The sequence below is a fragment of the Scyliorhinus canicula genome, chromosome 9, assembly GCF_902713615.1.
Source record: "Scyliorhinus canicula chromosome 9, sScyCan1.1, whole genome shotgun sequence".
Classification (NCBI taxonomy): domain Eukaryota; kingdom Metazoa; phylum Chordata; class Chondrichthyes; order Carcharhiniformes; family Scyliorhinidae; genus Scyliorhinus; species Scyliorhinus canicula.
Genome location: NC_052154.1, coordinates 165,868,770 through 165,886,610, shown reverse-complemented (window position 1 = coordinate 165,886,610; position 17,841 = coordinate 165,868,770). Strand labels below are relative to the sequence as shown.

Below are 17,841 nucleotides of genomic sequence, written 5' to 3'. Positions count from 1 at the left end.
GTCATCATTCAACAGTTTTCATATTTTGAATATTGGTAACAGTTTAAACTGCTGCCATGAATAGTATTGCCCTCATTTTAGGGGGGGGGGGGCGTTTACTTCAGAAGAGCCTAGTAACTGGGGGGGGGGGGGGCTGTGCTAGCTTTGCTATACGACAATTACATTTACTTCAGATTATAAAAGAAGCCGCCGTATCACTTGGGACAATTTATGGCCATTCCGTTTATGGTCACTCCCTCCCTCCTTCAGGTAATGAGGACAGGAACCTGTTAATTAAACGTGCCCCCCCCCCCCCCCCCTCCCTCCTCCTCCCCCTTTATAAAAGTCATAACGAACATAGCGGTGCCGTTGAAAGCGAATGTAATGACGATCAGATTTCTGGCAGCTATTAAAAGTAAGGTACAAAGAAGGCCCTGTGTCTTTAACTGGGAACTGTCACATTAGGCAGTGAATTGTTGGGTCCTCCCCACCTCCCAGAGCTTTTATTTCCCGTGTAAATTGTTGGCGGGGTGGCTGGGCTCATAAAAATAAGAATGCTTAGGGAACGCAGAGGGGAGCACAGTTAGAGTAAAAGAGTTTGGGAATTAAGGTCATTAATTTCCCAGTTTCAAGGCTGCCACACAGACCGAGATAAAGTCAGCATAAATATTCAACCAGAGTTTCTCTGTTTTCCTTCTCTCCTCTTTTTTTTCATCGGCTGCCCATTTATCTCCATCCTGTCAATTAGAGGAAAAAGCAAAGAACTAATTAGGAACTGTGCAATTTTAATTAGCTGTTTTGATAATTAAACTAATTGGTTCCCTTGTGTTTCCGCAATGTGCACAGAGCACTTTTTTGATATCTGGGCTGCAGATTTCCCATCCGTTGGTTAATTAGTCACTTTTGCATTAAAAAAGGCTTTCTTAATAGCCTTAATTTGCAGTTGAAAAGAGAATCTGCCGTCAATAATTTGTGTAATTGGTAACCGTTTGATTGTAATTTAGAACTGTGCCTGGACAGCTCTGCATGCCTAATTCCTAATAGTTAGGATTAAAGTTGCATTGAATGTTAGAAGGGGAGGGGGGCGTTCAATCTTGGATCAAACCGCTGTTCTGTCATTTTATTAAAAGATCGGTATGAATCCACAATTTAATGATTTTTCTCTTTCCTTCCCCCCCCCCCCCCCCCCGAGAGGGGGGGTGGTGCAGATAATAGAAACACTTCAAGGTTTAATAAAAGATTCGAGGGTGGTTCGGCATCATTGTACTTTTTGGAATAAATAAGGTTACCATTTATAAATTAGTAGCAAAACCCTTTCTCTCTCTCTCTCTCTCTCTCTCGATCTCCATTGCTAAATGCACGTGTGTTACAGAATGTTGCCTTTGTGAGTGAGCCACGCACGCTCCTTAAATGGGCTTTTGTATTTGTCAGAATTAATGAGAAAAGTTCCCTTGCCCTAGGGGTAATTAGTGTCCTTGGAGTTAAATAAGCTAAAACTTAGACACCTCTGGCACAGGCAATTATGTTTGTGTATTGAATAATTGATTCGGGAGCTGCTAATCAGATATGAGCATAATGAATTGATTTAATTAACCAGGGAACCTGAGGAATACTGGGAAATGTGTGCATTTATTCGCCAGGCAGGGACCCTAAAGGGTACAGAATCACATAAATTGGAGGAAAAAAAACGCTCATCGCTGTTTGCCGGCTTTTGAGATCGGTTTAGCGCGATTTTTGGGGTTACAAACCCTTGAAGGTGTGTGAATGTGTCTGTGGCTGTTGTCATTTTTCATTTAATCGGGCGGGGGAGAGCAGGAGGGGGGGTAGAAAAACAAGGTTGGTTGTCGCGGCTTGTGTCTAATCTTCAAAAGGCGAGATAGTCAGCAGTTCAGCCACAGCGACTCTCGTTGAGTGGGGAAGCCGAGCAGGGAGCGCCGTGCCCCGGACTCCGCTGTATCTAGAGGACGATGGTGCTTGACAAGGAGGAAGGTGAGACGCTGCTTCTCTCTGCTCTATCCCCCACCCCCAGCCAAAACAAACCCTTACCCTCCCCTCGACTTACCTACCGGCTTCTGTATCCCTCCTGATAACGCGAACTGCCAAAATAACACTGAAAATAAAGACACAAGCTGTTTTGTGCGGTCACTTTCCGGGTCTGTTTACACCATGCTCCGTGTTCGACAGTTGCTTTTTTGTACATGTTCCTGCCGTATTTATGTCGGCCGTGTAGGCACACTGCGTCTTGTCTTTTCCCATTTCTGTCTGTATGTGAGTGCCTCTTTCCCCCTTGCCGGACTCGCGAACTCTAATCGCTTCTAGAGTTTTATTTTATATTTAAAAATACCCTGTCCAACATAAATTCATTTTTTTACGTGTTCGTTTTTTCTCTCCCTTTCCGGCTCTGATCCTTTTTATTTAACGAAATCACTTTCTGATGGTCTTGATTGCACCCCCCCCCCCCCCCCCCCCCAATCAGTTATTTCACCACATTTTATTTTTGGAAAGTGGGTTTAAAATGTAATTGCTTTCATTCGGATAGCTGAAGTTAAAAATCCCGGGCTGTTGGCAATGGGATTAGTGAATATCGAGAGGCTTGAGGTTTTTTAATTTCCTACATTGAGTGAAGCCAGTTCTGTCCCCTGTCCCTGTCTTGTATCATTCACTTACTCACCCACCCCCATTGGCTGCTGGCGCTTGTCCCGTTGCTACGGCGATGAAATTGATACAATTAACACAATTACTTTCCAATCCGCTCCTATTTGTTTCTTTTTGTCTATTTAATACTTTTTTTTGTTCCCCCCTCCGCACGTTTCCTTTTACATTCACCTAAATACTGAAACACGTGCATTTTTTTTTCATTTAAAATACTTCAATGAATCATCGGGAGCTTCTTGGGTTTAAATGTGGGACTTTATTCTTTTCTGAAACGTCTCCATTTCCCCCCCCCCCCCCCCCCATGCTGCCGCCGGCAACTAGCGAAGTAAAGCGGCTCTTAAATATAAAGACTTGGGAAGAACTTTAAATGTGTGAAATATTGTACCCCTTGTGGTGGGGTGGGTGGGGGAGAAATGTCTCCGATTCCAGCTTACGTGAGCTTCCAGGGATAACGGAAGACATGAGAGCTCACGGCGAACGCATTGGTCGTTCATTCATTGCACACCGGAGGCTCCAGTCATCACATCCAGTGGTGTTGGCAGGGTTAAACCGGTGAAAAACGATGGACGAGCTGCTTTGTGTTTTGATCAGACCGCAATTCTTCATGAAAACCATAGTACCAAAAAAAATAAGTCAGCCCTATTTTTTAAAAAACTGCTCTTAAGTGGACAGTGTACCAAGTCAACTGTAAATATACTGCTTTGGATGTCTGTCTCGCTTAAAAAGTTTTTTTTCTGTATGATTCATGATTTGGATTGCTTTTAACAGATATTGGCTAAGCAATATGGTAAATGTACAAAGGCGATACAAATGGCATTAGTAAAAGGGGATACACAGGGCCATATAATGCAGTCAATACTACATTAACTACTGAAGCCCAATTACAGTACACTGAGAGTGGCTTTTAGTAGCATTAGGACTTTGCAGAAGAGCAAGATCACCTGCTGTTTATTGCCTAAAAGCTTCACCCTTTGCTTGCTGGGTTCAACCACTCAATGTGAGTAATAGCTGAAAATTTCTTTCTGCCTGTTTTCTGCTTGTTGAACTTAGTTGTGACAGTAAAAGCTGGATGCTATGCTTGGTGGGTTTATTTTTTCTGAAAACTAATAGGTTGAAGAGATTTTGCACTGATTTATAGCTGCAAGTCTTGACTGCAAATTTTTAGGGAGGGGGGAAGAATCTGCCCCTACCATTCCTCAATTAAGCAGTGATAGTTTGAAGCTGTTTTTGTCTCCTGCCTTTGACCTGGGAATAGGCAGGTACATTCATGTTGTTTTATGGTCTTAACTAACCAACCAGAGAGATGCTGAGGTGCCATAAAAGTGAAACTGGCTGTGTGAATTACAAGCATGAACGTGTAACTTTCTACCTGCAGAAATTTTGAAATGACCATTTTATTCTCCCTGGTCTTTTTAATTCCTTCCCCTGCCCCACAAATTTTCTCTGAAAGGGGTCATTTTGGTGAATCAAATGATTACTCGTTACAATGATCACCCCATGTAGGAAATGTTATGTAGCACTTGACTAGCTTTTTTTAAAAATTGAATTATTTTGATATGCATATTTAAAAGTAGTCAGTCCAAACTATTAATAGCAATTTTAAATGAGTTTGATCCAGCTGGACTTGCTTCATTAAAGACGTGCGGGCAGAGATCTTGAATTGTTGTATTTCTCCAGATGAGAATATGTCAACTTCTGCTGGGGAGGAATAATTTGGAGTTTAAATAAGTTGCCATTACATAGTTGTGCAATAAAATGCATTAAAATTGTTTATAAATTCACTTCCATGGTGTACATGGAGTCCTGTTTTAAATCCTGCTGTACAGATTGCTTACAATGCAGTGACTTGAATTAATGCTTCATGGTTATATGGCTTTTTTGTTCGAAAAAGGCATGTTTGTAGTGTAATTAATTACAAGGTGCAGGGTAGCTGTTTAACTCGAGTGACCCTTTTTATATTGGTTAAGAATCAGTGCTGCTGCGTGCACCTTTTTAAGGCTGATGGTGAAGAGGGAGTTGTGGACCCTTTAAAATGGAGAGTGTTTGATAGGCAAGATGGTTTGCTGCTGGATATGAATTGGTTCAGAAATTGATGGCAGCATTTCATTGTACAGCACATGCACCTATAGTGTGTTATCCAAATTCCTAATCTACAGCTAATGCAGATTCCTGTTAATGGAAAGGGCTGTAAGTAAACTGTTTCTGAGCTATACCCAAATGTTATTGACACTTCATTAACCCTTTTTAGGGCTGTATTGATTGCACCCCAAAGCCCCACTTTGATTCGAAAAGCAGCTTGCTCAGCTTTGTAGTCTTGCTCTCCGCAGATTTAGAATTTAAGCTGTTTTAAATCTAATACAGATGTTCACAAGAATTTTGAAGTTGTAAAAAGGCTCTACACTTGGCTTTAAAGTTGGATATTTTAGCGTAAAACTTAATTCTTCAGCTGGTTATGACGTCTAAAGGGGAGAGAGGTGCAGAGATTGTATATCAACACGTGTGCTGAGGCAGGAACTACATTTGGTATCCACCAGAAAGTGGTTTAATTGATTACAGGCCTTCATTTCAATTCCGTACTGAAGGGTTAACCTGTAGTTAATCTCTTTTCATTATCTCGACACAAAAATGGTGCCACCCTCTGCCATAAAGTTTACATTTTTTAGAGATTAGTGCAACCCAACTAAATCGAGTCTTTCAGGCAAGTTGAAGACAAATTGAGCCCATCTTTGAGCGAGCTTTGATCAGCAGACTGTTTGGTAATGTGTGTTCGTAAAGTGCATGGTTGAAACCTTTGCAAATGCTAATGCTTTGATTTTGCTGGCAGTCATTGCAATAAAATCTAGGCTTCAGGGTGTTTTCCTGTATTTAGAAATGTAGGAATTGCTGTTTTGAGTTGCCATGGTGATTCGTTCAAGAGTATATATCAATAAAAGTGGACAGTAATGTTCCTGTCATGTATATGGAGTTCCTACGGCTTGATTTAGGATTAGTCTGAAATTGGGTGAATACCAGTACCTGTTTTAGCTTGACTAATTTCCCTAAGCCAAATTTCCATTTTTCTTCCTTTGGTATTTGGTATCCAAATTGCTTTCACCCAGCCACCACCCTGCATTAGCTTAAATTGTCCTTGCTGTATTGAATAGCATTTCTAAGTTACGTTATGTGCCAATCCAATATCTATTTAATGATTTGGCTGATTTATTGGCCTTTATGCTGGATATCAAAACTGTCTCGATTGAATTTTTGGAGTTGTCTGTCTTCTGTCTTCTGGGTGTATCTTGCTTTTTTTGGCTTGAGAGCTAAAACCAAGATTTGCCATGAAGAGAATTAAGGGATCATTTTATAAAATTACTCAAATTGGATTTTTAAAGTTTGTCGAACAAGTATTTTGTGAAACCAGGTAAATTTGCTTAAGTAGATAGGCTTGTTATAAGTAGAATGATTTTGTGAATGCTTACTGGGTTGGCTTGTTGTAATCTGCATCTGCATACATGTAAATTTCATAGTTTTGTCTGCAAGGGCCAAGTTTGCTTTTTACCTAGTATAATTTAGACTACCTCAACAACAGAACCTAGACTCGGGAGAGTGCATCCAGGAATTGAATGCACTAGATGACCAGGTGAGGCTGAGAAATATGCATCACTTAATGGTTAAAACATAGAACAGTACAGAACAGGCCCTTCGGCCCTCTGTTGTGCTGAGCATTGTCCGAAACCAACATCAAGCTATCCCATTCCCTGTCATTGTGGTGTGCTCCATGTGCCTATCCAATAACTGCTTGAAAGTTCCTAAAGTGCACGACTCCACTATCGCAGCAGGCAGTCCATTCCACACCCTAACCACTCTCTAGTAAAGAACCTACCTTGGACATCCCTCCTATATCTCCCACCCTGAACCTTCTAGTTATACCCCTTGTAACAGCTACATCCACCCAAGGGAATAGTCTCTGAACGTCAACTCTATCTAGCCCCCTCGTCATCTTATAAACCTCTAAGTCACCTCTCATCCTCCTCTGCTCCAAAGAGAAAAGCCCTAACTCCCTCGATCTTTCATCATAAGACCTATCCTACAAACCAGGCAGCATCCTGGTAAATCGCCTTTGCACCCTTTCCAGTGCTTCCACATCTTTCCGATATTGAGATGACCAGAACTGCACACAATACTCCAAATGTGGTCTCACCAGGGTCATGTATAGTTGCAGCATAACCCCGTGGCTCTTAATCTCAAGCTCCCTGTTAATAAACGCTAACACACTATAAGCTGCCTTCACGGCTCTATCCACTTAAGTGGCAACCTTCAGAGATCTGTGGACATGAACCTCAAGATATCTCTATTCCTCCACATTCCTTGGAACCCTGCCGTTGACCCTGTAATCCGCATTCAAGTTTTTTCTACCAAAATGAATCGCCTCGCACTTATCAGGGTTAAACTCCATTTGCTGTTTTTCAGCCTAGCTCTGCATCCTATCAGTCTCTTTGCAGCCTACAACAGCCCTCCACCTCATCCGCTACTCCACCAATCTTGGTGTCATCAGCAAATATACTGACCCACCCTTCAGCCCCCTCCTTCAAGTCATTGATAAAAATCACAAATAGCAGAGGACCCAGCACTGGTCCCTGTGGTACACTGCTGGTAACTGGTCTCCAGTCTGAGAATTTTCCATCCACCACCACCCTCTGTCATTTATGTGATAGCCAGTTACTTATCCAATTGACCAAATTTTCCTCTATCCCACACCACCTTACTTTCTTCCTAAGCCGTCCATGGGGAACCTTATCAAACTCCTTACTAAAATCCATGTATATGACATCAACTGCTCTACCTTCATCTCCACACTTAGTTACCTCCTCTCAGAATTCAATCAAATTTGTGAGGTTTGCCCTTCACGAATCTGTGTTGACTATCCTGGATTAAGCTGCATCTTTCCAAATGGTCATAAGTCCTATCCTTCAGGACCTTTCCATTAACTTACCGACCACCGAAGTAAGACTAACCGACCTATAATTACCAGGGTCCTTCCTATTCCCTTTCTTGAACAGAGGAACAACATTTGCCACTCCAGCCCTCTGGCACTATCCCTGTGGATAGCGAGGAGCCAAAGATCAAAGGCTCTGCAATCTCATCCCTTGCCTTCCAAAGAATCGTTGGATATATCCCATCTGGCCCAGGGGACTTGTCGACCCTCAAGTTTTTCAAAATTGCTAATACATCCTTCCTCACAACATCTACCTTCTCCAGCCTACCCACCTGTATCTCTCACATCCTCAAATCAACCTCAAAAACATGGCCCCTCTCCTTGGTGAACACAAGAAAAGTATTCATTCAACGCCTCTCCATTTCTTCTGACTCCATGTACAAGTTCCCACTACTGTCCTTGACCGACCCTATCCTCACCCTGGTCATTCTTTTATTTCTCACGAGTAAAAAGCCTTGGGGTTTTCCTTGATCCGACCTGCCAAGGACTTCTGATGCCCCCTCCTAGCTCTCCTAAGCCCTTTTTTTTTTTTTAAGCTCATTCCTTGCTACCTTGTAACCCTTGAACCTTAGCTCCAAGGGTGTTGTGATTGCCTCTCAGCATCAGGGATCAGGTTTGATTCCTCCCTTGCTGAGTGAAGTTCCACGTTCTGTGGGGTGTGTGGGGGTCCTCCCACAGTCCAAAGATGTGCAGGTTGGGTGGAGTGGCCATTCCCTTTGCGTCCAAAGATGTGAAGGAGAGGGCCTAGCCAAGGTGCTCCTTGGGCCGGACGGTGAATATTTGATGGGCTGGACGGCCTCCTTCTTCTACACAAAGCAATCAGATGAGGGGGGAGGGCGTAATAAGGTAGTCTGTTGCAGAGTAGGTTTTGTGCAGTTCTGTATAATGTCAAAGGATGTTCATTTAAACCTTCAAAGGATTTTAGTAGCATTTTACGAGGACCTATTTTTAAAAAATTGAATTTTGAATTGAATTTGAAAAACTGAAATTTGAAGAAAAAAAAATTGAAAATAAAGGCAGATTTTTGAACAATGTTGTCTGTCCCTGCTCTTCAGAAGGGATCTTGAGCCATCAACTCCATCCCTTTCCTGGGTATTGCCCAAGTTGAACCAGACTATTCACAACCTTGGTATTGTATTTGACCACGAGATGAGCTTCCAAATAAATCTGCACTGGGAGTCTCTCTTTTCACCTCGAACCTTAGCTCCAAGGGTGTTGTGACAAACTTTTATAAAATGCCTCAACTGAGTGTTGCATCCAGTATTGAATACTACACTTTAGGAAAGATGGGACGACAATAGGGAGGGCAGTTCTAAGGATGATTTGAGAAGTGGGACTGTTTTCCTTTTTGAGAAGGGGTGAGGGAGGCTAATTCAAAATCATGAAGGGTCCGGACAAGAGTACATGGCGAGAGAAACTGTTCCAAATGAGGGTGCAGATTTGAGGTAACTGGCAATAGAAGCATGAGAGACAGGAGAAAGTGTTTAGCATGCAGCAACAGTTTAGCATCTGGAAGTGCTGTTAGTATGTGGTGGAGGCAGGTGGCAGGTTCTATTGAGGCAATGGAGTGAATTATGTCCAATGTGCAGGGTTATTGGGGGGGGGGGGGGGGGGAAGAGAGAGAGTGGCAGTGGAATGGTACTAGGTTAATTGCACATTCGGACAGCTGATGCAGACAAAAGGGCCGAATGTGTAACAATTCTGAACATGGGCAGTTAGAAATTCCTGGGTGCGCGCAGATACAGAATTAACAACCTATAATGGAATCCTAGAATGCTTGCAACACGGCCATTCAATTCTGGAAGAACAGCTCAGCTAGTCTCTGCTGTGTTCTCTCCGTAGCCCTATAAATCTTTCCCCTTCGGATAATTGTCCAATTATCTTGAAAGGGGTAATTGCCTCCCAGACTCTAGCAGCGTATTTCAGAACCTAAACATTTATTTAATAATGACACAGAAGGCCATTCATGGCGAGGTGGTGGACTTGTGGTATTATCACTGGACTAGTAAACCAGAAACCCAGAGTAATGCTATGGGGACAAATCCTGCCACTCTGACCCTGTTGCCTTGGTTATTTTGCCAATCTCCTTTAAATTGGTTCTGGACTCCTTGCCAAAACTTTCCCTATCTACTTGTCTCCTTATAAACTCTATTTACTTATTTTCTTGTTCACTTCTCTACATTCTACCTGACTCGTGTGCATTTATCAATCTAATATCCACTGGTGACATTTGAATTCGATAAAAATCTGGAATTATAAATCCAATGATAACCCATGACACCACTGTCAATTGTTGTGAAGATGTGGAGATGCCGGCGTTGGACTGGGGTGAGCACAGTAAGAAGTCTTACAACACCAGGTTAAAGTCCAACAATTGTTGTGAAAACACATCTGATTCACTAATGTCCTTTAGGGGAAGGAAATCTGTCATCCTTGCCTGGCCTACATGTGACTCCAGACCCACAGCAATGTGGTTGACTCTTGACTGTCCCTTCAAGGGCAATTAGGGATGGGTAATTAATGCTGGCACAGCCTGCGGCGCCCACGTCCCATGAACAAATTAATTTTAAAAAATTTCGGCCTGCTGTTTACCATAACAGTTCTCTACAACAATCTTGTCCATCCCTTAAACTCTGACCCTGTTGCCTTGGTTATTTTGCCAATCTCGTTAAATTGGTTCTGGACTCCTTGCCAAAACAGTGCTTCCCTATCTACTTGTCTCCTTATAAACTCTATTTTACTTATTTTCTTGTTCATGTCTCTACATTCTACCTGACTCTCGTGTGCATTTATCAATCTAATATCCATCATTGTACACCCTTTTTTTAAATCATCCAGGAAGCTCATGCTATTGTCCTACCTTCCCCCATGTGGGAATCTGCTGCAAATTGTACCCAAACTATCAGCTTCTCTCTCCAGACAGCCCATTGTCTCATTAATTTGCCTGCTAGTCTTTGATTCCAATCAGTACTGTGGATGCTGGAAATGAAAAACACAATGCTGGATAAACGCTGCAGGTCTGGCAGCATCTGTGGAGAGAGAAACTGTTGACGTTTGAATCCATATGATGCTTGTACAGTTCTGTTGCTCTCCCCAGATGCTGGCAGACCCTATCCAGCATTTTTCTATCATATCATTCCAATTTACCCGAGCAGACCTGTACTGGCTGTCCTCTAGTTGATTTTTTTTCAACCCTCCTTTTTATTTCACAACTAATCGAGCAATCTGTGAGGCAAGAAGGCCAGTTACTGTAGGGACGCGTCAGTCACTATACAGCAATGCTTTATAGTATTTCAATAAGGGTGCCCTTATCTTGTATCTGATGTTCTTGGACTATCCATTCTGGAATTTCAACATGCATTTGACAAAATAATATCAAATTTCCTAGTTGGAGCAAGTGTAGTGACCAACTTTTGCGGGATGGTATTTTAATTGACAGTTTCATACACAGGATAACATGTTGTTACACCAACGTTTGATGATGCAAACCTGTGATTTCCTAATTTTGCACCAAGATGTGATTTGAGCACAAGTCACAGTTCAGCAATATTGGGCTATTGTTGAATAGGATGTTTCACATGATGGTGAATATTTTGGGATGTGGAACCTCAAATGCTCAGTTTGACTATCAGCCTGTGATAGCAATGTGATAGCCAAGTTTCTCAAACTGCTGCAGGAAATATTCGAGCAGGAGATGGAAGGTTCAGGCAAATATAACCAAGAAAGAGAATGCAGGACTCCCAAATTCAGCCCCCCCATAGTGTACAGGGAAGGATAAAGTGAAAAAAGGAAACTTCTGTCTGAAGTTTGAATGTTCAATATAGCAAAACCTGAAGGCATAGAGGTGCAATTGGAAAGTTGAGACAATATGAAGAACATTGGCAAGTATAATCCAAGAAAATGCAAGGGCTCCTAAGTAAAGGCGCAAGAGGATAACCAAGGAAAGATTTGGCACCAAAGGAGGGATCTTGGATGGTTATAACCACAGATGTATTAAGGGGTTTAACATCTTTGAAATGGTTTAATTGCCAGGCCCAAGTGAAATGCAACCCAGGCTGCGAATCAAGGTAGGGAATATCTGAGACTGACTATCATTTTTCAATCCTCTTGGCTACAGGTGTGGTGCTGGAGGACTGCTACCATTGTACCGTTGCTTGAAAAGGGAGCAAGCGATAGACTCTATAATTACAGGTTAGTCGGCCTAACCTCAGCGGTGGGGAAATATTTTTTTTAAGTTTCAAGGGATGATATAAATTTTCCTTTAGCAAGGTGCAAGATCAAGGACAGTCAGCATGGATTTGTTAAGGGAAGGTTGTGTCTGACTTGGCTGAATGTTTGCTTGCAAGGATTTTGACAAGATCCCACAATACAGATTGGCCAGTATTGTAAACCCCCCCCCCCCCCCCCCCCCCCCCCCATTGGAGCTGAATCCCAAATGGGCTTAGCAAAGGATATCATTCAGTGGATGTTTTTGTGACTAAAGGACCTGTTTATGGAATTCTGCAAAGCTCAGTACTGCCTCTTAAATGTAGAGAGCATAATTGAAAGTTGGGCAGCAAAAAAAAAAATGGGTTGCCAGGAAGGAAACAGAATTTGATGACCAGATACAAATTGGAGTGTCAAATGGAATCTGATCTGGAGAAGTGAGGTAAAAAGAGGAATGGGGGAAGCATTTGTCCATGTCCGCAGATCACTGAAGGTAGCAGGATGGGTCAATGGTGATTAAGGTACATAGAATCCCTACATTGTAGAAGGAGACCATTCAGCCCATTGAGTCTGCACCATCCCATAGATCGGACACTCTACCCATATCCACTCACCCAACCACCCCTCCCTACCCCATAACCTAACCTGCACATCCCTGAACACTTAGAGGGCAGTTCAGTATAGCCAATCCACCTAACCCATGCATCTTTTGACTGTGGGAAGAAACCGGAGCACCCGGAGGAAACCCACACAAACGGGGGAGAACGTACAAACTCCACACAGTGATCCAAACCGGAATTGAACCCAGGTCCCTGGCGCTGCCACAAAGACGCATATGGGGATACTTAAAGGCAAGAGGGTAATGCTAGACCTGTGTAGAACAGACACATCCTTCAGATGGTTCAGAGCTCTTGGTGATTACTAACTGTTTCCATGCTTGCTTTGATATTTGGATTTTACTCTAATTTTGGGATTACTTTACTTTGATTTGGCATTGGTTTCCAAATTTATCTGTTCGTCAATCAAAGTGCCCCAGTCCCTGTGCTGCCCACTAGGCTTAGAAGGCCTCAATTGTGCTGCTGGACACGTACTTGGGATACCGGGTGGTGAACGTAGTGATGAAGAGGGGCAGTCGGTCTGGTCCGTGACCTTCTGCTTCCTGGACCTATTAATTGTTGACTTGACCAGGCTCATGAGGAAGGCTTCCTCCCTCCCCTTCCCTGCACCAGGTGCACAAAGGTCGAGAGACTTGTTGGTTGTGTGTGCCAAGGCCTGTCTATTGATTTTGCTGCAACTAGGAAATACCCTGTTCAGGGTGGATTTCTTGACTCCACAAATTGCCTTGAGACTCTGCTTAAAACACCATGTGCCATGAAAGGTGGTACTTATGACTTGCAGGGAATAGAACTTGCAATGGCCCTGAAAGCTAGCTGTTATGACGAGCTAAATTGTCCCAGAAAATGGTTTAAAATCCTGTGACCTGATAACCCTAACAGCATTCTTGTGGGTGGAGCTTTCCCAGGGTACAGCCGAAACTGCCTATTATGCCAAACCGTTGGTATATAATGCCTGTGCCGAAGTTGTATTTTCAGGCTGGAATATCTCTGACCCATGAGTCCACTCCTGGTCTTCAGTTGCTTTCATTTTAATGAGAAGCTTGCACTTGACTGTTGAGTAGGAACCAAATGCACTGAGAGCTAACTCATCTTAACCAGTGTTGCCAAAGATGTATACCTGGGGGGTCTCATCTTGGACTGGTCCCTCATCATGGCACCTGATGTCCTTATTTGGCTGTATAATTCTAGAACCTTTTTTAATATTACCCATCGCCAATACTTTTAGAACAGTAAGTAAAACCTTTAACATTTCTTCGTGGGTTAATTGGCAGCAGTGTCCTGAAGGGTTGACTGTCGAATTCCTGACCCTTTTTTTCCCCCACAGACTTGGTGCTTTGCAAGGGCCCTTCTATTCCAGGCATGGATATAGTTGACTGGTGCTATGCAAAGGTAAACAAGTAGGCTTTACTTTATTGCGTTATCAACAAGTGATGATCCATAAGTGGTGTGCTACTTTAAATATTTAAGTTGGTTCACTACATTCCTAATCTCAAGCCCGTTCGCTGTCCTTTTTATTGAAGGTGGATCGTGAAGTCACTAAGACTGATCTTGGAAGCATATAATCCCCCTCGTACTTAACACCACCTTTCCCATTTACTATATTTGTAAAATCGGTATTAATGAAGTGATTGTAGAACTTGAGGTCAAGCATGCTATAAAACTGAACATTGAAATGTACTTTGGGGATTGCACAACATAATATTTAAAACTGGTAAAGCCGAGCAGGTTTTAGGACAGCAGGTTTTGGAAGCGTGAAGCATTGTTGCTAATAGCTAAGCTAGTGAAGAAGGAAAATGTTGAAATGACGCTAGTTTTAAAAGAAGAAACTGCCATGAGTTAATGGCACATGCCTATTGAGTAGATGTCAAACAGAGAACAGCATTTTAGCAAGGTAAAAGCTCATGTATTCCCGTACAGCAGTCAGTGAATCATTCTGACAATAGTGTATTGTCCCTCAATTTGATATAATTTTAAAGGTCATCTCCAACACATTAACCCACAAGCTGTGGGTTAGATGAGAAGCTTCTTGATCTGCTGTCTTTTAGTTGCATCTCTAATTTTTAAAACATAATCAAATAGCTCTTGGGTTTATAACTGAGCAGACATGGAAATCCAGATAAAATATGCAATCCCCCTCTGCTCCAGATTAATTTTATTATCCCAGTTTCTGTTTGCATCAGTTGATATTTGGGTGAGTGGTAATTTGTGCTTTGTCCAGTTCTGTGGCATCCAGGTGCTGCAATGCTAAAATGTCATTTGGAAAGCATATTAAATTAGACTGACTGTCTAATGTTTGCTGTATTTTCTGACTATTTGGATGCAAATAAGTATCTCCTAGAAATATCAAGCATATGAGCAGATTTGCTCCTACAATAACTGTTATGGTTTAATAGGCCACTTGTGTGGCTTGAATAGTAGCATTGTGTGTAATGCTACAAGAAACAGGACCTCTAGGGGGAAAAGTGATCAAAAGTGTGATTTTTAAAGTCTGAAACTAGGGTCTTGTAGATTTGGGAAACCACACATTCATGATGTTTGAGCAATGGATCTGTTTGCGATGCTTTTTAAAAATAAGCTGTTGTAACACTTTAGTAAGATGCATCATTTTTAACATAGCCACTGCTTTTCTGTCTTAGTGCCACGTGTTAACCACACTTGGAGTCTGACCCTGTTACCAAACAAACAGTAAACCTGAGGTTTGCGAGCTGATCAAGAAATTGGATAAAGATGGGTTTGGTGAATGTGGGCAAGAACATGGCATATAGGGCACTGGTGTGGCCACACTGCCATAATGTGCAGTTTTGATCTCCTTGCCTGCCTGAGGGGGGGAGGGGGCGATGCAATAAAGATTCACTGCACAGCTTCCTGGGATAAGGCAGAGGGGTTAGTTCCCTGGAGTTGAGGTTTAATTGAAACGCACAGGTCTTGAGGGGCTTGATGGGGTAGATGTTGAACATGGAACTCAGGGTCACAATCTCCGAATAAAGTTTGGAATAGTTTATTGTCACGTGAAAAGTTTTTTTTTTTTGCGTGCAGCTCCAACAGATCATTTAGTACATGAACGTAATAGAGCAACACAAGATACACAATGTAAATACGTAGATACTGGCATCGGGTGAAGCATACAGGAGTGTAGTATTAATCCGATCAGTCCATATGAGGGTGGTTTAGGAGTCTGGTAACAGTGGGGAAGAAGCTGATTTTGAATCTGTTCGTGCGTGTTCTCACTTTTATATCTACTGCCCAATGGAAGAAGTTGGAAGAGTGAGTAAGCCAGGTGGGTGGGATCTTTTATACTGCCGCTTTCCCAAGGCAGTGGGAGACATAGACAGCCCAGTCCATCACACAAACCCACTTCCCATCCATTGACTGTGTTCACGACTCTCTTGCGGCCTTGGGACGAGCAGTGCCACACCAGGCTGTGATGCATAGACCATAAGACATAGGAGCAGAATTAGGCCACTTGGCTAATCGAGTCTGCTCCGCCATTCAAACATGGCTGTTATTTTCTCATCCCCATTCTCCTGCCTTCTCCCCATGACCCCTGATCCCCCTATTAATCAAGGACCTATCATCTCTGTCTTAAAGACATTCAGTGAATTGGCCTCTTCTGCAGCAAAGAGTTCCACAGATTCACCACCCTCTGGCTGAAGAAATTCCTCATCTGTTTTAAAGGATCGTCCCTTTAATCCAAGATGGTGTCCTCTGGTTCTATAAGTGGAAACATCCTCTCCACGTCCACTCTATCCAGGTCTTGCAGTATCTTGTACATTTCAATAAGATCCCCTCATCCTTCTAACTTCAACGAGTACAGACCCAGAGTCCTCAACCGTTCCTCGTATGACAAGCTCGTCATTCCAGGGATCATTCTTGTGAGCCTCTTCTGAACCCTTTCCAAGGCCAGCACATCCTTCCTTAGATATGGGCCCAAAACTGCTCACAATGCTCAATGGGGTCTGACCAGAGCCTTATACAGCCTCCAGAAGTACATCCCTGGTCTTGTATTCTAGCCCTCTTGACATGAATGCTAACATTGCATTTTCCTTCTTAACTGCTGACTGAACCTGCACATTAACTTTAGGAGAATCGTGAACAAGGACTCCCAAGTCCCTTTGTGCTTCTGCTTTCCAAAGCATTTCCCCATTTAGAAAATAGTCTATGCCTAGATTCCTCCTTCCATAAGTGCAAAACCTCACACTTTTCTACATTGTATTTCATTTGCCACTTCATTGCCCCTACAGTTTATCCAAGTCCTTCTGCAGCCCCCTTGCTTCCTCAATACTACCTGTCCATGATGGGTTGCTTTCTATGGTGCACCTGTAAAAGTTGGTAAGCGTCAGTGTGGATATGCCAAATTTCCTTAGTTTCCTGAGGAAGTAGAGGCTCTGTTGTGCTTTCTTGGTGGTACCATCAACGTGGGTGGACCAGGACAGATTTCTGGTGATGTGTACACCTAGGAATTTGAAGCTGTCAACCATCTCCACCTCGGCCCGTTGATGCAGACAGGGGTGTGTATACAGTACTTCTTCCTGAAGTCAATGAGTCAGCTATTCCTTTCACTCATTGGTAGTGATTGAGTTTTGGGTTCCGAGTTGTGTATTCAAGATGCATGTCAATTTTTGCTATCTCCTATGAGCCAAATGAGCTATTGTGGTACCAGAGCTTGGAATGAGGCAGAACTAGATTCTAGCTATTTAACCTCTCCAGGGAAAAATTATGTTCCTAAATAAGATGGCCTAAACATTCAAAAGAATTTTAGACTGTAACTCACTCATGGCCAACTGTTTGCCATTATTGATAGAACATGATAATTCAGCAAGCTGAAAATCTGGAGTGTTTGCTTAAAAGGCAGTTTACCTATTGCTCTCTTTACCTCAAACAGGATGCGCATGTGTAACTTGTTCAGAAGCAGTTGACTATTTAGTGGAATTTTAACACCTTGATTGCAATTAATTTCTTACTGAAAATGTGTTTGAAGCAATATTTCAAATTGTGCTGATGCATTTTAAAGTTGGTGCACCTGTCAGTAGATCCAGTTGCATATGTATTTGAGGATGTGGAGGAAGCAAGTTAAATATATGTATGCTGCCTCTTGTGTAACTTGCTTTCTTGAAGCCAGCCATAGAAGAATTTAACGTGGGATTAATCATCTGGGAATGGGTAGATTTTAAATATCTAACTTGGGCCAGTTCTTCACCTAATTGAGAAGCCGCTTACAATGATGTAGCAATCAGAAAAATGCTGCTCCGAAACGATGTAGCAATGAATTGTGCTTCCCAAGTGCTTATTTTTGAAGATCGATAGTCTTCTAGTACCACACATCAATGCCAGGAATCCTGCAGTTTGAGTCAATGGATTGAGGGGTGTTCAGACACAACTTGGAAGCATTTAACGCTGTGAGTGGTAACT

General features: G+C 42.5%; 1 protein-coding gene across 6 annotated transcripts in view; it reads left to right on the top strand.

The window, feature by feature from the left end:
* The first annotated feature begins 337 nt into the window (after window positions 1–337).
* Window positions 338–17,841, top strand: part of lmo1 (LIM domain only 1) — a 41,386-nt gene continuing 23,882 nt past the window's right edge. Inside the window, exons 1-2 of one of the 6 annotated variants that reach the window (XM_038808118.1) lie at window positions 1,786–1,968; window positions 11,727–11,800. Coding sequence is in view for 3 of the 6 variants with exons in the window: in XM_038808115.1 (XP_038664043.1) it covers window positions 3,630–3,631; window positions 11,727–11,800 (76 nt within the window). In the remaining 3 variants the exon portion in view is untranslated. The other 5 variants (XM_038808115.1, XM_038808116.1, XM_038808121.1 and 2 more) reach the window with 5 other exon arrangements.